Here is a 25,873-nt window from a genome sequence, read left to right on the forward strand (position 1 = left end):
AAACTTTATTAACAATACATAAAGTATACATTCGCCAAGCACATAGAAACATCAACAAAATTGCCGATAAACAATTTCCAATTATACTTTACGTAATTGTTTTGGGTACAATGCATCAAATATGACCGAAGAAGTTACCGGGTCATTTTTGTGACCCTTCTATGGGAGAAAGCCGCGAGATCCGGTAAATCTTGACATGCGAGAGCTCAGATGTTTGCTCATTCCACTTGCCGAGCAACTGTGGATCGCGCGTGTTTTAATATGTGAAGTGATCCAACGTGCAACATGAAGTTCCTATTATTTATTTTTGTATTGGTTAAAGCGGATTCTGACTTGGGGTATGATCCCCAGGAAGTTATGATCGCTCAGGAGTCCCGACATTACGAGACCATAGTCAAGCCTCCCGTGAGGATTATTAAACCCAGAGGAGTCACGAATTCGCATCGGCCGCAATACAACTTAGACTCTATAGAGGTCGATGATAGGGATAGTGAGGGGATGGTGAGGGAGGCGGTGCTAAGGGCGTTGGAGAAGAAGAATCACATGGGAAATTTTGCACAGATTCTCCCGATTATACGGGCGATGTCAGGGAACCAGAGGGTGGCGCTAGCCTCATTGGTGGCAAGTCAAGTGTCAGCGCCTGGGAGACAAGTCTTAAATCTGGCACAGGTAAATAAAATTTAATTTATCATAGTCAGATAATAATAACAATTGACTATATTTGTGCTACTTAATTGATCAAACCAAATAAATTTTCCTTTCGCGTTCCAAAATTAAGTTGTTTGCATACATGCCTTTTGAAAAAATAGTAAAGTATCATTATTTGCGCACCATGCCGAATCTACAAAGCCGACAAAACTTTGCATTAAATTAACAGAGATACAAAAATAATCAATATCAAAATATTTTTGTATAATTACATTATAATATCACTATCTTAAGTTGAACTTTAATATTACCTACCTAACATACCATGGGTGAATATTAGATTGATATCAATATTCATAAAAATATTTTTCATGACATTTGACTAAGGTAAGCACTTATAATTAAACAAATTAGCCTCAAAAGTAGTGCAATTTAACTTTCATATTTTCGTCCTAATGACATGTGTTACTAGTTGATGTTTGTAATTTCGTCTGTGTCAATTAATTTCAAAACTTATTATTAGTTACACCACACAACACATTATTTTGTATATTTTTTAATAATCATAATTTTTCTCTCTTTTCTATTTTAAATACTATTCCATTTTATATACTATCTATTAATCAATTCTCAATTTTTTTACCCTCCAAACCAAAGCCGAGAAGATCCAACAATAACTTTTAAAGTAACAACATACAAAAGTTGATTTAGTTTAATTTAAATACAGTCTCTATTTTTGTATAAAAATCGATGGCGATATTTAATTATGTACAAATAATGAACGATTAAGAAAACTGATACAGAAAACTAAATCCGTTTTTTGTTCTTTTGTTTTGCCATTGGTTAACGATACGTTCTATATAAATTCTGAATTGATGCATGCTTTTACTATTATAAATTTACTTTCATAATCATTTGAATATAATATGTGTGTGATTGCCAACAAGATTGTCTAGGTAAATGTTTAAGACTTTAAGCGTTATTAAAATTAATGGTTGTTATGTTTCAAGCTAAGATTTTTAGGTCATTTTATAGTTACACAACAAAGGGGTCAAGTATTCTATATATTTTTGGTTTAATAATAATTTAATTATTAATGCAAATATTAATTGACATAAGATTTTTAACTGCTTATATTGAGAAACATGATCGATTAAAAACGTATGATTTGTATGTATTTATATTTCTCATATCATAGTACGCATTAAATAATTTGTTTTTATAATGGTGGCCCTAGATTCGATCCCCAGTAAAACAAAAATTATTTCAGATTGGTAATCGGAGCATCGTCATACAAGTCCATAACATTATATGTAACCATAGCAAATAACATATGTTTAAAACGTTATTTATATTTATTTATTGACAAATCTTGTTCAAAAATCCTAGCTGAAATTAAATCAGCTACATTATTTTTTTACCTTCATACAACGAAGTACCGTGTTTCCTTTTAATAACACACCATATGTCTTTTCATGAATATTTTCTTTCATTTGTTTTGATTTTTCTTTCTCATATAAATTTATAAAAAACCTAAAGATTTTAAGTCTTGATTACGCACACGCTCGTTTAACAATATATAGTATCAATTAAAAGGAAAATTAGTTTTCTCATAGCTAATTACGAAAGTGTAAAAACCAATAGCTGTGGGAAGAAATTTTCTAATCGCACTAAATGTGTCGCAAAATAGATTGGTGACTTTTTGCGTCGACTGTTCATAATAGTCGCTTTTACGAAACTGGTTCATTGTGCAAATTGGTCATCTAACTAGTTGAATATTGAATCGTGCAGTTTGTTAATCGTTGTATGAAGTCCTGTTACTCAATAAAACAGAAACGTTTCTGCGTCTGCTTAGTTGGTTATTTTTAATTAGGCAAAAAAATTGGGTCTAAGACATGCCGCTTACTTCACTATTATCTTTATTTAGTTTCAGCAAGTGCTAATTGCGATGGAAAGATCAGAGAATCTCAAAGAATTACACATTATTATTATGTTTGGTAACTTTAGTTCAGGATTGATTAATGATCCTGGACATTGTTGCAGATGGGCCTAAGCCAAGTGAACACAGTCGTTTTATGGGTTTTCGGGTCATCTTTATTATATAAACGGATTTCGGGAGGTCTAACAATTTGATAGATTCCTGTAACTGTTTTGGGATTGTTCCGGTGGTGGAAATGATAGGAACTATTGATACATCCTTTACTTAAGGTTCCTCATCCTTTTAATGACATTTCTTTTTTTTTCTTTTTTATACACATTAAACGTATCAGGTATTAGGTTGGTGGACTCAGTTTCCACACTAAGACTAATAATTGGTCCGTTGTACGCAAAGTCCTAGCTAACTAAGCCTAACTCCTTCCAATAGCACAGAAACCTCCTGGATAATTCGCAGGCTTCTCGGAGCGACCTCACTGTTCCGAGGATTTCTGCACGAAGTTAAACCACAGCATCGCATTCCAGGACTACGTGGGTGACTGATTCCTCTACGCTGAAACAGCCTCTGCACAAGGGACACTCCTTAAGCGTATCTTAAGAGCCAACTCAATTTTTTTTTTGGATTATGGTGCACAGTTTTCTAGGGTATAAAGAAACGAAAAGCTGCATCAAAACTGTTAAAATATCTACCTATTTTTAATAAGGAGACTAGTCAGTGAATTAAAAAAAATCGTATTAAATGTCACAGATAATACGTTTATAGTCTGTGGCACGTAACTTCGCAAGTGTTGTTAGCGGTTTGATACAAAAAGTAGTTATTACCAAACAGATTCTTTAGGAGTTACGCACTATAACCAAAAACTACAAACTACTAACATAAGGAAAAAGACCTCTAAATATCGACTTAGGCATCTGTCCCATGCCCATGGTCTTAGATACTTCAGCATAAAAAGCATGTTTTAATAAATCATGTTCTCTTGGCGGTTCTTACGCTGCAATTATGTATTCTGTTACATGAGCAAGTAGGTCAATAACCTCAGATGCGTATAATTTCCGATCAGAAATTATTTTTAGAAACTATGATAAGGTTTTTAATTCAAAACATGATAAATACTGTACAAAAAAAATTATATTTATAAAAAATAAAATTATGTTAGCTTAATTCATTGTTTCTTAGGGTACGTACCTACATAGAACATAGGTACATTATTATTATTATTACATCACTGATGAATAAGTTTTGACAGGTTTTCTTAGCACGATCGTTATACATGTTATAGTCTTATTTCCTGATAAGGTTTGTTCATAAATGGTAAGTCATTTGATAAAAAGCTTTGTTATTTAAATTAAATCTATACAAGAATGCCATAATGTAAAAGACATTGTGGTGTCTAAAAAGAAATCGGCAACGTTAAAATCTATAAAAAATCTTGGATAAGGTTAAGGTTCTTTGACTGGGAATGAAAAAAATTTAAATACTAAGAAATATCATTAATGACAATAATTAGGCGCTTTTTTCTTCTCATGTAGATCAGCTTCCCAGTACAGAAGTTATAAATATTAATACCGGTAGATGCTTGGCCGTCATTCAAGTATATCGGCCCAGATGCGAACAATTATAAAGAGAAATAGATAAGTTTTTGCAACACAAGTTTTCTTACGATAACGTACACACATACAAGTCCTGTACGATTGTGTTTCATTACCTTAAACTTCTATTGTAATATGTCTGGGCTGAAAAAAAGGCTGGCAACGCACTCTCGAGTCTTCTGTTTTTTCACTAATCAAATTTCAGATGAAGGTTTTACTTTTTGCACTTTAAAATTACGCCATTGTACAAAACTATGATACATTTAGCCGTGAACACAATAGTACAATGACTGGCAACGATTAGTTCACATTGCCCAGTATGTGCACCTACTTCCTGGCATAAGAAATGCCCTAGTTCCGATCTAGTAATATAAAATACATATTTTGAATATAAATTATCGATTTGTTATAGCGAGCATAATGCTTTCTTTTTTTTAATATTCAACTTTCTCATTTTATAGCTAAGTTACCGGAATTCATGTTACAATAATAATATTTACATAACAGTAAAATACCGCTTCAGTTAATGCGCTTTTAATCCAAGTGTCTTGCTTTAATTTATTTACCATCGATAAAGAGCTCAATAATTCGAATATTATTCGTAAGTAGGCAAGGCCAGAAACTGTCTTTTAATTTCGACGCTTTTACGTTAAATTTAAAGAGCAATCGAAATAATGCTCTGTATTTCTTATACAAGTGAGATATAGTAGCTAGGCTCATTTACCTGAATTATTTTGGTAAAAAAAGCAACTAATCTAGCAGCGTTTTTCTTCAGATAAATTTTTAATATAATTTTTTGATATTTTAAAACAGCTCTTTGAAACTGACTGCTTTTAACCAGGCATAATTTAACCCAAATACTTTATACGTACTTGAACTAGTAACTTTGTGACCTTTAAACTAACAATAAACATAGATAAAGTACAACTATGAAAGTTGTCTCACAGCTGGACCTGTTTCTCAGGACCATGAAATGTAATATAATAATAGACTTAAAACAATACGTGTGTCTCTATGTAAGACATATCTTACTGTACTTGCGTATAACTATAAAATGTTTGTATTATAAACAACATGACGATTATTTAAATGATCCTAAGTCTTGGGATTAATTTGCTCCAGTTAATATTATATTATAATATAGTTAATATTTTTGGCTGCTCTGCCTTACAAACAATTTGTATGACTTTAAACTTGGCGATTAAAAAGAGTGTCGGAGAGTTTCTAGCCATTTCTTCCCTCGCGCTATACGCCCTTGCTTACGAACTGGTGGTAAATGTAAATTTAGAATCCACTTAAAATCTTTTCTGTTGACGTTCAAAGGTGCACATCATTACCATTATGAATAAAGTTATTTTGATTTTGAGTTTGACACACGACACTAGGTTTCAGGGTTTTTATATATGTATATTTAATATTACTTCTACGCGTTATTAGGGTAGTCGTAGTCATAATCCTCTGATTTACATACTCAAACCAGCTCAGATGTTTACTGTAAAAGCTCCCAGAGTTGCTATACATTGTACTTATTCCTTAGAGCTAACTTTACTTGAGAAAACTAATTTAGCAAATTAATATTAATTTAATTACTGAGAGCCTGGTAGTATTACAGTATTTCATTTTAGTCAATTTTAAATAACACCAATTGACCTTGTCCCATGCTAAGCTGGTGAAGCTTGTGTTATGGGTAATAACGACTAAAAACTTTTTTTTCATTCCAGGTGAGATCACTGGTTGGTAACGAAAACTCCACTGCCAAACTCATACTTCCTATTCTACAGGACACAGCTAATCTAATCCAACGATCCCTTCACGCTAAGAAGAAACCAAGAGACACACGATATTTATCAGGAAACCCAAAATTCATTCCATATCCATTTGACATTCAGCAGCGAGACATACCAGACAACCAACACATAGAAAACCGTTTTCCAAATCAACCACATTTTCAAAGACGCTCTTATCTAGAGGATCTAAACGATGACGAATTTAACATAGGTGTACAAAACGCTGACACACAAGATCGAGTCACTAAATCAGACAAAATCAGACTTCCTCCAAGAGTACTCATGAAACAGAACAATACAGATGTACTGAAAACAATACAAAACATTACGCAAGAACACGACACAAAGTCGAATGACATGGAAGATAATGTAAGTGATGACATATCAATTCCTGTAACAAATTGCCTTTGATCCAATTTATAGCTTCAAGTTATATCTTACGGCTAACATACAGCAACATAGAAACAACAATTTTTAGTTTGGCATTACAAAATGTTTTGTAATCGATTTTTTTTTTAAAGAAACGACCAATTGACCTAGTCCCATGCTAAGCTGGTGAAGCTTGTGTTATGGGTACTAGGCAACGCATATACATACATATTATAGATAGATAGACATATAAATACATATTTAAACAAGACCAAGACCTAAGACAAGACACAACACCAAATGCTCATCACATCGATGTTCGTCTCAGCCGGGGATCGAACCCGGGACCCATGGATTCGCAGTCAGGGGTACTAACCACTAGACCAATGAGTCGTCATAAAGATTATAGAGTAAATTGAACTGTACTGCTAAACTAAACTACACGAATACATGAATAACGTTAGAGTTTAGAAAGAACAATTTTTAAAAGCTAATAATGTAGATTCCTATTTTAGTTTTATAATTTCAAATTTTCCAGAGCACTAGTTTTGTATAAAAATATAATTACCTCATTTTGATTATGAATTAAATTTGGTTTGAGTTTTTGGTTTATTTTAAACGTGCAACACTCATATTAAAATGTACTCTTAAATGTGAACAACAACACACTTTTACCCAATCATTATCTAATTGATATTATAATAAAGCAAAATTTCAGAGAAATTCTAGCAGGAAAATCACAGAAGCCACAGAAAGACTGAAATTGAAAGAACCCGCGAAAATACATGAAAACGGAACCTTTGATCTGATGACCGATGCGACCAACCAGAGCATCGCTCAAGATCTTCCGGTGGCTGAAAAACTTCGTTCACTGAACAGATATTTAGATAGAAAAGGTATACCTATTCTAGATTAACTAAACGGGCAATATTATTTATAATGACATGTCATGTTTTCGAAACTTGGTAAATGACTTTTAAATTTTAGGTATAAGAAATCATAATCATCAAATATAAAGTATTTACAATGTTCTTAACCTACATAGTAATAATAAAAATACATTATTAAAAAGAAAATTAAAACAAATTTAAAAAGAAATAAAAAAAATAAAAACATTGTATTGCAGCTATATACCTTATATTAGACATCTTTGCGACAGTACTTTTAATGTCTATTCCTGTATATTTTTTCAATTTATTTCCAACGTTATTGACTCATATAATTCAACTAGATATCGTATAAATTTATACAGACAGTTTCGCGGCAAATCGTTCAATCTTTAGTGTACTGTACGATTAAATAATTCAATTTTACTAGTACGTTTGATATGCTTGCAATATTGTCCAAAGTATTGTAGTAAAAACTATGTATTATACCAAAACTAATAAATATTTATTCTATTCGACCGTTAAACCAAACAGTCTTCACTTTTTAATAAATATTAATAGGACAACATTCATTAATATCTCATCGCTAGGAAATAAAGTTATCTAATAATTTTATTTCCTAGCCAGAGTAACAACTTTTTTATATTAATAAAAACTAAATTATAAAATATAACTTAAATTAAACTAACCTGACTAATTAATAAACAACATTGTTACTAAAATAACAGCTAACATCGACCTTACCTGAATAAAGAAATATTTATTATTTAAAAAATTACAGGGAACCTTATTCGTCGAGGTACCTACCCACCGAAATTGACAACTGTACGCCGAGCCAATGCTGAACCTACAGTTTCCCCAATCGCAAGAAGACGACCACTTCCAGCGAGGAAGCTCCCAGCAACAAATGAACATGCCCAATGTGAACTGTTCACCAACAATCTGTGCTTGCATAGTGAAGACTATCCTACGTAAGAGAATTGATATCCCAGATTTTGATCTATGTTTCAGTTTCTTTTGTTTCCCTATAAATCAGATCAAACTTCATTTATCAAAATATACGTACACTTATGAACTTAAATATAAAAAATGCAGATATAAATGACATTTACTACTACAAATCAAGGGCGTAGAGAGGGTGCGAAGAACGGTCAATAAACTCTCCGCCACCTTGTTTAGTCGCCAAGTTGTTACAGCATTTCTCTTCTCTTCTCTCTTCAGTCACGTTCTGCATTACTAAAGGTCGTGTTTGTGTTGCATAGCTTCCTTCATTGCAGGCCTATAAGAACTTGAATCTGTAATCTCCTTGGATTCTTTAATCACACATCGTTTATTATTGAAAATGTTATATTGTTTTATGGTATTAGTGCAATTCAATTAAATGTAATAAACCTCACACAATTTTTAAAAGCACGAAAACAACACACGATCATTAACTAAATTTTATTGTACGCGTTTATTGTCGAAATTTGATTAAGTGAAATTTACCTAAACCTGAGTTATCATCGTTAATAAAATCCACAATATTTTAAAACCCAACGCATACCTAAGAAGATACTGTTCTGACAAAAAATGTGAGGTCAATGGTTGCGTAAGTAGAGCGTAGTAACGAAAGCAAAAGTAAATAAAAGGGAAAGAGGCTTAGCGAAAGTCGCTGCGTACAGCTTACATAGCGTCATTTGAATTAAGCCCCTGCACCTTTTGAGGTAGTAGAACGTGTAACAAAATATTTTATGATAATGCTAATAATGTAATGTATTTAGTAATTAATATGCCTAGCAGCTAGGATTGATCTGATTGAAATTTAATGACGTGGAATATGTGATACCTGAAGCTTATGTTCCATAATAAACATATATTTTTTTACACAATCACACAACACAGCCAACTAAGGTATTAATTTTGTAAATGTTTCAACCTTTTTGTAGGTATAATCTATTCCATCTCTGGCTATATTTTTAGTATAATTGTTTGTAAGATAAAATAAATAAATCACGAAACAAATAAATCACATATATGAGGCTAACTGCCGAATTAATGGTTCATCTCTTACAAGTGGTTTTTTAATAATTACAACTTAATTAATATTATTTAAGTCAGATAATTAACGTTGAGTTTAAATAGAAAGTTTGTATGGATATTTAATCATTAGTGTTTTACACGTTTTTTATTGTTGTTTTATTATTTCTTACAAAGGTATACGCAGGAAATCAGCGCACGAATATTTCTGTTAGACATTCATATAATCTGCTGTCATTAACAAAACGCGTTACGAACAATCTTTACATATATAATAATATTTAATCTCTTATATTGTATTTTTTATTTAATTTAATATTTACAGTGATGCGATACTTAGCTCGTTAAGAAGAAATAAAGCTGCCGGTGCTCTACTGGCCGACATCAAGGAGCCTGGTGAAGGAGCAGTAGACGGGATTACGGCTGCTCAAGAAGCTAAATATACAGCTGATCATTATTTGATATCTAACAGGTACTTAGAAGTAATCATATAGATAAAGACCGTGAATTCGGAACCGGAAACACAACATTTAAATTAAATTAAATTTTACTACTACACTTAAATATAATTTTAACAGTTGCTTATTTAAGTGTGATAATGAAATTACTTAAATCACTTATAAGGAATTTTGTCCTATTTTTTATATGTACTGGTTTGTTTCTACTTCTTCTGGTGTATCTTATATTGTAACAATTGAATTTTCCAGACGTGGTGATACAGCAAATAGGGACTTTGCCAGTGCTGGAGAAGCCGGTTTCATGTGTCCAAGTACTGTGAAGTATGCCAGACCACAGCGAGCAAGAGCCACTTCTGGTCAATGGAAATATATTGTCAATACTGGAGAACATACACAAACCCTACGATTGGAAAAGTGCTTGTAAGTTTTAATAAATTTTGCATTATCATAATAATTATAGTATGAAAATACTATTTAAAATATATACTGAAATAAACGACTTCTCCCAATCCATTGCATTGCATTGTATGCTCCACATAATATTTTATAAGGAATTCAATTGTTTCAGAAAACCAAAAGAACCCTGTACATATCTTACGGACAATTTCAAATCAAAATGTGTACAAGTATACAATTACCACAGACTATTGACATGGGATCAACAAAATGGATTGCATATGGATATTTTTAAGGTAGTATATATTTTTTTTATGTATACAGTAAAACTTTATGGACTTATGAGAATATCTGCACCCAAAAAATTACGTTACGCTATTGGAGTAAGAATATCTTGTTTGTGTCCTCTTTATACATATTTTCTATTTTATTTTCAAATGTATATTTATTACAAAAGTCATAGAAATTTTATTTTTCAGGTTCCGACGTGTTGCTCTTGTCACATTGAAGGCTACAGCGTATCATTCCCTCCTGTTGGCCAACGCGTGCATGAAACATCTTCGGAACACTTTCCTGGCGAGGACCTTTCCTCAGAACAAGGCAATCGGGCATTCGAAGACGTCCAATCATCGGTACAAAGACCTGTGCTAAATAAATCACCGAGCTTTGGATTTAATAGACCAATCGACTCTTTTCCACCATTTGCCGACAATTCAGTTCAAGGTTCGGCATTTTCTAATACACAATTAAATAATGACTTTGACAGTATTAAAGGATCAGGACCGACAGATTCCTATGGTAATTCCTACTTTCCAGATTCCTTTAACCAAGCTAGCACAATTCGTAACATTAAAAGACCGGTACCAAGGAATCCCGCTGGACTTGCGAATCCATCAAATAATATAGGATCAGAATCAGTAACTTTACCTAGCTTCTTAGAACCACCAACTCCATCAGCACCTTCATCATTTTCGTTTTCAAAAGATTCCAAATACAAGCTTAGTGATCATTTTCAAAAGGGTCCCAGGCCAAACCGAAGACCAATAAGAAAGAAAATTTCCAGTGTTCCGGATGACTTAATGTCGTCGGGAACATCAGCTGTTGGAGCATTTCAGATGGACAACTTTGAAAGTTTAGAAGATATAAATGACGAAGTAGATGAATCTCAGGTTAATAAAGTTATAAATCACGCCATCACTCGACCTACGATTGCCCCTAAGCTCCCAGCAGCAAAAGAAAATATTTATATAACAAGAGAACATAGCAATGACGAAAATGGCAAGAAGATTAATTATAATTATCACCCAATCATAGATTTCTTCGAAGAAGAAGAGAAAGATAGTGATTCTATTGATAGAGAAGATAACTTAGACTCATATGTTCAATCATCAGAATCAGAATGGAAACCTATTAGCCACACACCTGTGGATAGGAGGAAGCACTAAAATTTCATAATATATAAATACTTTTATACTTAGATACTCATTCGATTAGTGAGGTTATAAATTATTATTCACAGGTTTATTTATAGTTTCTTTAATTTGAAAGAATCTGGATAACCTGGCCCAAACCAAATTATGTTGCTATTTATTTATATTTTTATACCATAGTATTAGTGAACTATTTATTAAGTAGATTATAGTATTTTAAGATAGACAATATAAAAAGTGTAATAAACTTGCCAGTGCAATAAAATATTCAGAATTTAAAACTTTTTAATAATAAAATATATTATATGGGTTTTAGTTAATATAAGTGGAGCATAATAAATATACAAGTATCTAGGTAGATTTGTTGCTATATCTACAACAATTTCTTGTTACAAGAACATAATTTAAACTTAAGGACTTAGTAAAAAATACTATTTTTCCTGGACTAGTTATGAAGTATAGAATAAATAATATAGACTTTTAATAAAATTATTTAATAATCATAAAAAAATAATGTTTTACAGTTAATTTACATAAAACACATTTACAGATAACATTACAATATTGAAAACTAAACTTACATTATAATACAATATAAATACGTATATGATAATATTTATAAATAATTTTAATTAGTTCATTTTATCACAGAAATTATTAGCAACTAGCTTTCAAAAACAAACAATTTTATATGACAAATATATTATTTAGTTTTACAACACTGGAAATCAATTTTGGCACTCATGAATACTAATGTTTCCAGTTCTAGTCTTCTAGATAATAGTACATTCTTTTACTTGGATCCAAAATGAAAGCAGGTATTGTAGTGATTTCAGTCGCTGCTCTTGCGTAGGCGTTCAATACTTCTGCTTCTGTTTTTCTATTTCGTTGTTTAAGAATTCTCTTTGTCGTGCTGCTTTCTGTTGTAGTATCCTGATTATTCTTATGTAAGGTAATCTTTGCACTTCTATAATTTCCCCCATGCATGGGTTCATTATTATATCTCGAATCGGCTTTAGAGTTTCCCTTATATACATTGTAATTTTCTACATTATCGCCATTATTATCTTCATCTTGTAGTTCTATGAGTTTTGCACTTTTTTCTGTGTTGAATCTATTTGTTTTTCGTCTACGATCTATGTTCCGCGATCTTGACGTCGACTTAGCCATATCACTTTTTTCTAATCTTTTTGATTCTTTATTACGATAATTCTGATTTCTCGGCTTAATTGTTGATGTTTCAGGTTCAATTATTTTTTTTGATTGAGATTGAGATGTTTCAACATCACTATCTGGATTTGCGTTGTGCTCAACATTTCTGTAATTACCTCCGTGTTTTGGACCATTTTCAAAATCTATATTGTCATTGAACACATCAATATCACCCAAATTATTTATTTCTCTAGCTAAACTTTCGTCTTTGTAAAGATTTAGCGAGCCAGGATGATTATTATTAGGTATATGTGGGCGGTCTACTTCTTTAATAATTTCTACTTCTTTTATATCCTGTTTATAGTGTGTCACATGTGGTGATGTTTTATTGACAGGCAATTCTTTATGGATTTCAACTTTTTTACGATAAACTGTTGGTTGTATGTCACCATACAAGACTTCTGTGGTTGATGTTGGTTCAGTGGTTTTTATTAGAGTTCTTTTTGTTGGTTCCGATGTAGTTACTTGAATGTTGCCTCGTTTGTCTGGTAGAGGAGTAGTTTCTTTCAATTTGTGGTTTTTGTTTTCTTGATTATTGTCAATTACATCTAAGTCATCTTCGTCATCTTCGTCGTCTTCGTCGTCTTCGCCATCACCATATTCATCTTCTTCGCTAGAATCATCATCATCATCTTCTTCTTCTTGGTTTTCATCATTTTCTCGTAGTTGGTCATCAATTACTTTTTCGTAGGAGTTCTTATGCTTCTTGGTACTGTCGCTGTGTTTATTTTCTTTTTCATATGTTGGTGTATATTCATCCATGTCTTGTTTTATACCTATCATAGCATCAATTTCTTCTCTTCTCATATCATCAGTGTCATCACCGTAAGATTCTGTATCTGTGACAAGCGTACTCTTTGTTGTTTTCTTCTTCTTTTCTCTGTAATTTGGTGTCCTTATAAGTTGTTCACTATGTTCAGGAGGATATACATGTATGGGTGCGGCATCTGTTGTTGAAGTATGAAACCGGGTAGTAAGCTGAAGTTTCATCGAGTTAGATTTTTCATCTTCTTTAGGTTTAGCTGTAGGTGCTAAATGAATTCTCTTAATCAGTTTTGGTTTTGTAGTACTTGTGGTTGTACTTGTCGTTTCACGAAATTCTTTTTCCTCTGTTATTTCATCGCTTTCATCCTCATATTCTTCGTAATCGGCATCAATATCTTCTTCTTCTTTATTTTGAGGTTTAATTGTTGTTGACTGAATGGTTTTTGATATTATATTACTAGCTGCAATGTTTTGGGTAGTCACAGTCCGTGGAATATATTTAAATGTGATAGATTGTGGTCGGTTCGATGATGGCTCAAAGTTTATTTTCGTTTTATCGTTTTTGTTAGCTGTCTTTTCTTTATAGTCTTCTATAGACATTGAAGTTTTATTTTCAACAGGACTATATTGTGTTCGATGATTTTTTAGATCTATTTCATACCGCGGTTCACCTCTTCGTAGGTCTTTACTAACATCAATGAAATCTTGTTCATTTAGAGGTCTTTCATTTTTACCAATATCTTTATAGTACTTTTGATTATTACTCGTGTCAACAGTTTGTCTTGTTTGCAGTTTTCTTATAACAGGGCTAATATTGCTTGAAGTTGGGAACTTTTTAGAATCTGTTGCTTGACTATCCTTTATGACCTTATATGGTTCATACATAAATGTTACCCCTCTCTTTTTTCTAAGTTTCGTTATTATCGTATTATTTTTTTTATTAAAAGAATTGCTTTGATTTTTTGTCAAATCGTCAAAGGTGTTACTTCCATACAGACCGTTAGAAAATGTTTTTTCTTTATTTTTCTGTTGATTAATTAAATGTTTTTCTAGTTTATCTGCAGAAAATATGCTTGAATTTATTAGTTCTAAAGGTTGTGGATTTTTAATTAAACTTTCGGTAAAAAATGGACTGTCTAATGGTTCTGGTCCAAAATATTTTTTCTTAAAACAATCTATTTTATCTCCTAACCCTTCCAACCGTTGTTTGTCTTTGAATTTTTTAAATTCTTCCTCTCCTTTTTCATCATTATTATGATTTTCACCTTCGCTATCTTGAGAAACTTCATCGTTATCAAATTTATCTGGTATTGGATTTACTTCTTTTTCAACTTCAGGACATATATGATTTAGTCTTGAATTGTAGAATGCGCTGTTGTCTTTTGTTTTATTAGGGATAAGATTGAGGTTTTCGGAGTAGCGTAGAGGTGAATTTTTATCTAGAGCCTTCAAACTATTGAAATAATACGGATACTTATTCATAGAGATTTCAATGTTTTGACGAGATAGATTTGTGTTTTCATTTGTTCCATCTTCTTTCGTACTTGATAAGTTCAAATTCACTTCCCTTTTTGATAAATCATGATCAGATAAGTTTTCATTCACAGGGTTCGTATTATTACTTTCACGTTTATTTCTTTCACTTATATTGTCATTATCAGGTGCTTGTGCATCATTTCTTTCAGAGTAATCATTTTCATTTTCAGAATAATCTTCCGAGTCATTTTCGTCTAAGTCTTCAGAATGTTCATCGTTCCATTTTTCACCGTGTAGTATCTGATCTCTAGAACTAGTTTTACCTTCATCGGTAAACCCAGTATCAATAGTTGGAATTTTATATTTTCCTTTGCTAGCTTCATTTTCCGTTAAGAAACCACCGTGCCCTTCGTGATCAGATGCATGTTTCTGTTCACCTGCGTGATCATAAGCGGAATCTTCGTACCCTTCTTCAGAATAAACAACTTGATTTTTACTACTTTTTATGGCTTCCCTTAATCTTGGAGCGTTTTGTATTTCTTCTAAATTGTCTGCATCTTCATAAGCAGCTGATTTTGGTAGATGCCTAAATGTAGTAGTTTTTCGCACTTGAGCATAGTTTTTTATTGGTATAAACTCTTCATTTTCGTCCTCTTCGGTATTAGATGCATGATCGTCTTTTTGTAATTCTAAATTGTCCATCACTATTGGTCTGTTTTTAAGAACCGCGTTATTTATGGATTCCTCAAATCCATTCCTAATATTTTTATAATTTTCTTTTCCTTTCTCATAGATATCGTAACCCTCAGGTTTTTCAGCATACTGTTCAGGAGGCATAATTTGTGGATATTCGTTTTTGCTATCATCATATGTGAGTGAATGTTGCTGTCGTAACTGATGTAAGTTATGTTTTAAGGGATGGTAATGCATAGGAGTAACTTTAGCATAACTTTGGCTCCAGGGATGTCTTAGTTTTTGGTTTAAAATATGTTCTCGATTACTATGAATAGGTACCCGTTGGTAATAAATTGGTCGTCTAACTGGCCTGTGGATTTCATACTGAACAGGTATATTTTTGTGTGGTACCTTTTTTTTATCTATAGAATCTGGACTTTCTAAATATTCGTCTTTATGAACATCGGATTCTCCAGCATCATGCTCATATTTCTGAAGCCTATTTTTCGCATCAACTACATCATTTCTAATTTTATTTAATATAGGATCTCTATAAATAGATTGAAGCGCTGGGACCTCTGCTTCATAAGGGTGATAAACTTCATAATAATTGGTAATTGGCTTGACATGTCCATAATCTTGTTTTACGTATTCTTGATATGGTTTATAATTTTTATGCTCACTATTAAGCATCTGGTGTTTTCCAAATTGTGGTTTATTAAGACCTGTGTGTGGGTTGATTGGATACGATTCATAATGATTTTCTGGAGACTTAACATTATGGAACTGTGCTACTTCAACGGCGAAATGTGGTTTATTGGCTGAATAGTGGAAATATTCATTGTGTTTGTCTTGGTTCACTGGTTTCACTTCACTGTCATTGTCCCAGGTCACAGGTACTTTTATACTTCTACTGAGCGTACACTGAAATACTAAGATCGCGACGGCAATGTGCATTGTTTACATCACGGACAAGCAGGGCGCGGCACGACAGTCGACTAGCCCGCTTCACCGTCTGATCACGGTATTTATCGTCTCGGTCAAGCGTCGCGGAACGATTGCAATCCGTTCAATTTGTTGAACTAATCACTTTAAGTTGAAGCATGTAGCGATTAATATATTTCTTATTTATTATTATGATATAGCGTTTTGTTTTAACAGAAAGCTTAATTCGTTATTCATGTAAAGTTCGTACTAAATAGTGTGTCCTACTAATAAATTTGAAAAAAATTATACTAAAAAAGTGGTAGACATCATTTAAATTTGCTTTTTTATTGTGTTGACTAAATAACGATTAACAACTGTGGGCAAATATTGATATAAAAAAATTTCGGTACGCAAGATGATCAAATTTTAATAGAAATGTTATATGATTAGCAACAATTCTACTCATGCAATTCGTGAAATTTTTAGAAGAGAAAAAAGAAGAAATTGAAATTGAAGAAATGTACTTTACTCATCAATTTGGATCGTAAAATAGACAACCAAAAGTACGCCATAATCTTGTGTCTTAAATAGCAAAGAAATTGTGCAAAAAAACTGGACATAGAGATAATGATTAACGAAAAGATAGTGCTGTATCAGACAAAGACAGCGAACGTCGTGCTAGTGTGAAAGGTACGGCCACTTTCGATTGTGGAGCCCGGTTCCATGACCCAGTTCCCTTTTGTACATAAATTTCGTCTATATTTGTCCACTACGAGACCCTATCTCTTACCTAATAGGGAAAGGGCTGGCAAAACACAACACACACACATTTCTACTTAAATTATAATTTTTGGATTATTTCTTTTATTATAACATTCAAGAGTTTTAGGATTTATGAGCTCGAAATCTCTTTCTTTTATATTTCTGTGGCACAGGTCATTTAAAGACAACCTAGCAACAAATCCACCATATGGGAATCGGCTGGGGATGACATAGTGGTCGTAGGTATCTGCTGGATGCTGCTCTAAACTATGCACCAATATGCTAGACTCAACGTACATCTTGTCTTAATTTAACATTATTGTGGGTTTCAAATCTAGCCAACTCTGAGACTTATAAATATCATGAGGATATTTCCGGTGGTATGGCAGCAGCCAAGTTCACCAGAACTAAGTTTAAGGAAAGGGGATATATGACCTAACCCTACTGCGTAGCCTCTCATCCACAGATTTGCCTAATCACGTACCTGATTTAGGCTACTATGTAGGAGTCTACTATTTACGGTCCTCTGATTCCAGCTGCAGGGCCCGAATGATCTGGACATTTTTTTTCGGACCACCCATTCGAAGAGGAGGGAGTTCTCATGAATTTTTCATAAAGTATTTGTTATTGTGTTTGTGCACACTGTTCGCACCTATTATCTACATACTAGTTCTTAATAGAAATTCTTTAAAATTAAATTTCTCTAGAAATTCCCTTTTTCTACTTCTTAAGTGTGGACTTGCGGCTTTTAATTAATAAATCAGTTCTATTAGCTTCATTTTATGTTAGGAAGTTCTCATAAAAACCACGAACGACTACGAAAAAAGAACCTTTAAATAATAAGTTAACTTGTGTTTGTGTGTGTATGATTTGAAAGTTTTATTTCTAAAACTACTTGCACATTAATGCGTAGTGAGCTTATGGATAGGTTATAAATAAATGCCACACCTTGCAACCAATGTGTTTACTCCGAAATCATTTTGACCTACTTTCGTACAAATAAATGAAATGATACAAATTAAATAAATTTTTATCCAGTTGAGAAATAAATTGTAAGTAGAGTGTCGTGTTGACTAACATTTAATTATTTATTAAGTTTGAACTTAAATTTCGTCACAAATCTGCATTGCTAACTTAGTTTACATCAGGTTGCATTTTGTATTGCAATGATGAAATTCAATAGTTAAATGTAATTTTCCATACTTGTTGATTTGTGACTTTTCTATTATTAACTTTACTTAATATAATCCTTGAATAATATCCGACTACTATTATAAACGCAAAAGTTTGTAATTATGGATGGATGTTTGTTACTCTGTCACGTAAAAACTACTGAATGGATTTTATTGAAACTGTACAATAATGTAGGTTATAGATAAGAATAACACATAGGCTACAATTTATAAATATATTGTGTGAATTATCCAAAATATCAAGTAAGTAGCAAAAATCAACCATCTGCGAGCTATTCTGGCGTGCGCTGCCAAAACATCTAGAGTTACACATATGAAATGTATGATGGAAATGTTTATCTTAAACAGTCCTACGACAAAGCTCGCCACAGTATATATTATCTATATCTTGTGTAAGCCATTATAGCCAAAATAGTGAATAATAACTAAAATAAAAATTTATAATTTATTTCAAATGCACATTTGGTGGTAATAAATTGATTCCTAAAAGAAAATAGATACTTTTATCGCTTCTGGTATTCAAAGTATATAAAATATGTCTTTTACGCTACATCATTTGGACAGTTATTATTTTAATCCTGCGCAGGATATATTTATTTCCTATATATTACTAAAAATCGAATGCGAAGCTGGGAGGGGCCTCTAGTTAGTTATGCATCGACATTACTTTTAACAGTTGTCGAAACAATTATTGTAATAACTGGAAATAATTTTAACATGATGAAAGAAAAGATTTGATCAATCCTCGTTTCATAATGTCTTCTTGTGTAAACAGTTGGCCCTACAATATTACCTGATATTCTAAATAAACTGTTGAAAATCTAGTAGTTGGGAATTAACAACTTCCAAATCGCATGTAAATGTTCTATGATTAGCCTATTAATAATTATCACCTTAAATTAATGATTGAATACGAATCTAACTATCTATCTAAGAATCTACTTATCTGCTAATTTTAATTATCCAGTAAATAGTCTATCTCGTTCTTACAACATGATTACTAACATTGATGAAAATATTGGTATATTTTACAACAATCTTCCTACTTACCGTAACTTTGTTTATCATGCCCTTAATAAGGGTTAAGTTTCTATTTAGTTTTAGTTATTATTATTTTTTTGTTTTCATTTTGTGGTTGCTTGTTTAATTTGTTCCCTTGTCTAGCTTGATAACGTTCTAATATAATTGATGGGTGTAAAATATTTTGTGATGTCATATTTTCTAGTATAATTTTATGCATACGAACTTGTTTTATTTATTTATGTTTTAGAACATAAATAAATAAAACAAATTTTTCCTACACTTTACATAATTAAAGTAGTAATATGGTCACATGATAATAATATATGATCGTTAGCATGATATTGTAGGAGACCTTTACCTGGGAAGGGGTTCTTGTAAAGTAATTATGAAATAGATATTACTTAGTTCAGATAAATAATTGTAAAAAAATAGTGAAAAACATATAGAACTACTTTGGTTTTGCAAAAAAAGCCTTTTTTATTTTGATTACTAGCTGGCCTGGCGAACATCGTACCGCCGAACAGTCGATTCTTTATTTTTTTTTAATACTTATTCTGCTATTCGGGACACCGGTCTAGCTAGTAAGATAAAAAAGAAAGTTGATAATACAATAAATACATTATGTCAAAAAATAAAAATTTACCTTCCCGGAACCCCTCCACTAACACTTGATATGGTATTAAAGTTCAAATTGCCTTTAAATATTATTACGAATATTTTGTATGGGAATATAGAAAATTGTTGTTTTTAGACTTTTTCACTCAATTGTTTTTAATTTTTCTCCGTAAGAACCATCTTCTTACTTCAAGGAATATTATAAAAAAGAATCAGACAAATCGGTCAAGCCGTTTTCATGTTATGTCGTGACAACGGAAAACGGGTTTCATTTTTATATATATAGATATAGTTATCATGATTACTATTAGAAATACTGTTTCCTGATTAATTGACAAAGACCGCCCTTCCCTACATAGTTCCCTTCACTGAAGAGATTGGGTCAACTCAATCTAGTTTATTTATTTATTATTTTACATTGAATGTAACTCGAACCCCGGTATTAAATCTTAGCAGATATCAAACTATATTAAGGCATAATTAAAAGTTAAATAAACTGTATCAAAAAACTCATAATCCATGGACAATGCGACCTCGCACAGATAATTCAAGGCGGTCTATTTGAAGTTGCAACTTGGTATTGCAGTGCAGTGCCTCTTTATGTAATGCAATCGCATTGAACAATCATGACGTAAATGTACGACTCCGGACCGATTGTATATTTATTTAGAACTCTGTAAGAGTGAAAGAGAACTATTTTTCGTATTAATACCTGCAGCTGAGTTTTATCATCGGACGTCGAGGCTAAATACAAAATATTTCCTACTGAAATATTACCGAACGAATTCGACTCAAGATTCTTCAACAAAAGAGCGTTATAATTCTTAAAATACTTCAGCGACCCTTCTGGCAATGTGTCTATGGGCAGTATCACTTAACATTAGGTGAGGCTTTTCCTTTGTTTTATTAAAAAAACTATAATTTTTTGCACTTATTTTGTTCATATTTTTCATGTGTGCAACAAATAATGCCTTGTGCTTATAGACACCAACACCTCAGAAGCTAGTGAAGTGTTGCCAGTTAATTAGATATTTGTATTAATCTAAATAAAATATGTTTTAACGTTTATAAATAACGTATTGGTGCACAGCCGGGATCGAACCTACGACCTCAGGGATGAGAGTCGTACGCTGAAGCCACTAAGCCAACACTGCTCTATAACGTATGTATATACAAATGTTAAATCACGCATATTAATGATATAACCTGTAAGAGTAAAATACGGTTGAAGCAAATCTTTGATCCTATAATAAATATCCTTATGTCGCGATTTCTTTATAATAATGTATATTTTATTTGTATCTTTCATTCGTTTGTATTATGTTTATGTGATTTGTCGTAATACTTATGATACAATACTATTAAGTTAATTTCACGCTTCACTTGCTTTGATTATATTTTCGAAACCCTAATTGTTTTCTAACGTACATATTGAAATATGCTATTTTCTTGTTTCTCTATTTGCATTCTTCCGAAGGTCGGGCTGGTGTACATTGCTTCCTCCATTCCCACCTGTCTTGCAAGCATTTTTGCTGTGAAAGAGAATTCAAATTGTTGGGTAATAACAAGGTTCGTAAGGACTTTAACTAGGTCGGTCAATCAAATTGGGCCTTCACCGGCATCGGGATCTCGTGCATTCCACTCTTCCTACTCCTTTTTCATATAAGTGATTTTCGATAGAAGGTCTATTGAAAAATCATTTAAAAAGCTTTGTCACTTTCGTATGTTAACTTGAAAATACATAAATAACTAAAACTGTTACGTTTATCTACGCTATTCGATAAATTATCATTAAAATAAAATAAAAAATAAAATAAAATAATTAATATCTTTCAAGAGATTTTTCAGATTATATCTTCATTCGACAATCAACAATTCATCTACAAAAGTAGGAGCCATACTTGAACATACAAAACCAAAACATGAATTGTGAACATTCGGATTTTTTGAAGTCAGTTCAATATACATAAATATATTACCTAAAAATGGTCTAATTAACCCGTAACAATGTATCGACCCTTAAACCTTATTGGTGATTGTGGGAATTCAAACCAGATATTTTTGTAAATTAAGTTTTTAAATTAAGGGTTTTAATCACGAGAAGAAAAAGTTTTAAACTTCATAAGTACCTACTATATTAATTATACTAGAAGGCACCAATTATATCAAACAAATAAATATTTTATTATTATTATATCCTTAATTCCGGTGCCAAGTTATTCTGCTTCTTTTGTTTTAATTTTAATCTATGAGCGCCTCGCAAAATAAAATGCCGTAAACTAAAGTAATCTAAAATTTTCCAAAATTTTTCATTTTTACTATAGGAAAAAAATCTTGGATAATTTTATACAACTAAAATCAAAGCAAGACATAATTAAAATGCAATCGCGTAACAAATTTGTAGCGACACACAAACCTAAGTTGAAAGCGTTTGGATCGTGTTTCTAGAACTTTGTAATAGTTAAACAAATAGATTTTCTTATTAAACACGCAATATTGGTTATACAATTACATATTATACGGTGTCTATTAACTCTAAATAACTAATTAAATAATGTTTTAAGAATATTTAAGGGCCTATTAACTGATCAATGGAACTATAGGACTTACTGTTAGACTCTGAGTACTCATTTTTGGCAAGTAACAATGCCAAAATCATTTAGAGAAGATGTTGAACAAAAGTTACTTAATACTCGACTCGCCTATAAATATCATGAGGATACTCCGGAGTAGTAATCACCCGGGCTGCGCGGGAGACGCCAAGCCCACCAGACCCAAGTGTAAGCAAATAATGTAACTGCTACCTAGCTTCTCGGCCACAGATCTGCCTGATCGCCTATTTGATAGGCTATGTAGGAGTCCTATGTATTAAAAATAATCATTTAATAAGTAGGTATAATATAATAGTTGTAATAGGTGATATACAATTAGCCTGGCGTGGGAAAAAGCCAACTCATTTGTACGTTACGGCCAATAATTTTTTATCCAGTTTTAATAGATATTATTCAAAAAAATATATAAAAATGAACAAAAAGGAATATTTCTTAAATTTTACTTCTCGAAATACGTTACCCTGGACATTTACGCATACCATAAACATTGCAATATATTAACAATAGGCGTTAAAATTTTAATATATATATATCAAAAGTGATTTATAGCTAAAATTGACACTTCGGTGACCTCTACATGATTCCACGAACGGCGCAGCTATGCTTGAACACATACATATTAATACTGTCAAATTGATAACCTCCTCTATTAAAACTTTGCTAGGTTCGGTCCCTGGTGAATCAATGTTGTCCTAATAATTGCAAATGGATTTATTTGTGAAATGGAGTTTTAATGGTTTATATAATTCTTAGTAGTAGACTTAACCAGCTTAATGCATATTAACTGTAGACAATTAGTTGTTGTGAAAGTTGTATATTCAATAATACAACAATGTCATGTGTGATTGATATTGAAGGGGATAAGTTTGTCTTGTCAACGATAAGGTTGAAACAAAACTGACGTTTTATTTTTTTGTAATTTTGAAGTGTTCGTTAGTCTGTGGAAAAAGGCGCGTGTTTTGGATTGTCACTTCATTTTTATGAGAAGTATTTTCGTTAAGATATATGTATTCGAATTTTAATTAAGAATTAGATTAAATTAATTGTTTAAAAGAACTTTTATGAAATAACAAACTCTAAAATATGTTGTTTCTATAATTATTTCAGGTAGGTAATTGATTCATTACTTTACTTGCCAATATACGTTTTTGTTAGGAAGTTAATGTTAGAATAAATCTATAAATATATCAGCAATACATTGGAGTTTCATTCATCATAATATATATTAAATATCCTTTGACTCATTTCAAAAGTATTTGTTTAAAAAGATAAATTTCATACTATAAATAAAGGGTATTTCAACAAGAAGTTTGTTTTTCAATTGTGGCAACACCGAGAACGTGATAGTTTTGACATTTAGTTTTTGGCGGTATTCGTAGCAGGTGCTTTGGCAATTATTACAATGAATTCAATTTCGCTCGAAAATCGCATTAAAATAATTCAAATCCACTATAAAAGTGGTGGTTCTGTTAAAGTTACATTTCGTAAAATTCGTGATATTTTCGGCCAGCATAATCGTCCTTCTGAGACCGCTGTTAAGAATTTGGTCGCGAAATTTGAGTCGACAGGCTCGGTACAAAATGTGCCAACACCAACACGTGTTCGACCGGGTCGTTCAACAGAAAACATCGCCGCCGTGAGCCACAGTGTTGAAGAAGATCAAAATTTGTCAATTTCACGACGTTCTCAACAATTGGGGTTATCCAAAAGCACAACATGGCGAATTTTGCGAAAGGATTTGGCTTTGAAGCCTTACAAGATTCAACTGGTGCAGGAATTAAAGCTGATCGACCATTCAAATCGCCGCAGATTCGCTCAGTTCATTCAGGAACAACCTGCTGGTTTTTCTGAAAAAATCATTTTTTCAGACGAAGCCCATTTTCATTTGTCAGGGTACGTCAACAAGCAAAATTGTCGCATTTGGGCTTCTGAAAATCCTAAAGCAATTATTGAGAAGGCTTTGCATACTCAACGTGTTACTGTGTGGTGCACTATTTGGTCTGGAGGCGTGATTGGGCCGTTTTTTTTTCGAAGATGAGGCTGGAAATGCGGTAACAGTCAATGGATCACGGTATCGCGAGATGTTAACCACTAAATTTTGGCCTATTATTGATGACATGGATATCACTGAAATGTGGTTTCAACAGGACGGTGCCACATGTCACACAGCCAATGAAACGATCAATTTATTGCAAACCAAATTTCCCGAGCGCATAATTTCGCGAAATTCAGCTGTTAAGTGGCCAGCCAGATCGTGTGATTTAACACCACTGGATTATTTTTTGTGGGGCTATGTTAAAGACAGAGTCTATACGGAGCCAATCGAATCGATTGCAGCCTTAAAACTCAAAATCCGTGATGTCATTAACGAAATAGACCCTCCATTTTGCCAAAAAGTGATTAAAAATTTTGATGAAAGAATCAACATCTGTCAGCGTGGTCGTGGTGGACATTTGCCAGATATCATTTTTCATTCATAATTGCCAAACTTTTCTCTTTGTAATACAATAAAAATTTTATTCATTTTCCTCTAAATTCTTTGTTTTATTTTGTTTTAGAAAACAAAGTTCTTGTTGAAAAACCCTTTATTTTTATAATTAATAGCGACTATAAATATCATATGCAATTACACACACGTATCTATTTTATACCAAAGACTAAATTTATATAAGTTATGATAAATAACGTAATAGATATTAATAGTAGTAATTAATATTACGTAAACTTTACAGAGAAATGACTGTCACTGCAAGGCACTGGTAAGAGTTGAATCTTATTGACTCACCTTTAACTCCTGCTCTGTTCTGAATCCCTGGTATACGGCACCAAATCGTCAACGAAAATGAAGGTTATTTTGAGCACCTCATTATGTCTGATGGATGAACTTCTCATAAAGACTATGATCGGGATGCAGTAAAGCAGTGCGCGTTTTGTTGCTTAGTTCTATTCATATATTCCTTATCAATACTATTATAAAAAAGTTCGTGTGTTTATATGTCTCTGGAACTGCTAAACCAATTTTAATAAATTCTTTTATTAGTAGACATGCCTGTATCTGAATGACAAAGATCTTAGCAATATATTTGATTATCCT

General features: G+C 32.2%; 2 protein-coding genes across 3 annotated transcripts; one reads left to right on the forward strand and one right to left on the reverse strand.

The window, feature by feature from the left end:
- The first annotated feature begins 203 nt into the window (after positions 1–203).
- Positions 204–11,611, forward strand: LOC125056818 (neurotrophin 1). Of its 2 annotated transcripts, XM_047660115.1 has the most exons (8): positions 204–669; positions 5,895–6,329; positions 7,048–7,225; positions 7,998–8,187; positions 9,561–9,707; positions 9,943–10,113; positions 10,262–10,385; positions 10,569–11,611. In XM_047660115.1, exons 1-8 carry the CDS (start codon positions 286–288, stop codon positions 11,532–11,534), a joined length of 2,595 nt encoding a protein of 864 aa, XP_047516071.1. In that variant the 5' UTR covers positions 204–285; the 3' UTR covers positions 11,535–11,611. The 2 variants fall into 2 exon arrangements, with proteins under 2 accessions (XP_047516071.1, XP_047516072.1); XM_047660116.1 differs by lacking the exon at positions 5,895–6,329.
- Positions 11,612–12,045: 434 nt separating this feature from the next.
- Positions 12,046–16,659, reverse strand: LOC125056796 (MATH and LRR domain-containing protein PFE0570w-like). The gene has a single exon (XM_047660086.1). It carries the CDS (start codon positions 16,602–16,604, stop codon positions 12,285–12,287), a length of 4,320 nt encoding a protein of 1,439 aa, XP_047516042.1. The 5' UTR covers positions 16,605–16,659; the 3' UTR covers positions 12,046–12,284.
- Positions 16,660–25,873: the final 9,214 nt, after the last annotated feature.

The sequence above is a fragment of the Pieris napi genome, chromosome 15, assembly GCF_905475465.1.
Source record: "Pieris napi chromosome 15, ilPieNapi1.2, whole genome shotgun sequence".
Classification (NCBI taxonomy): domain Eukaryota; kingdom Metazoa; phylum Arthropoda; class Insecta; order Lepidoptera; family Pieridae; genus Pieris; species Pieris napi.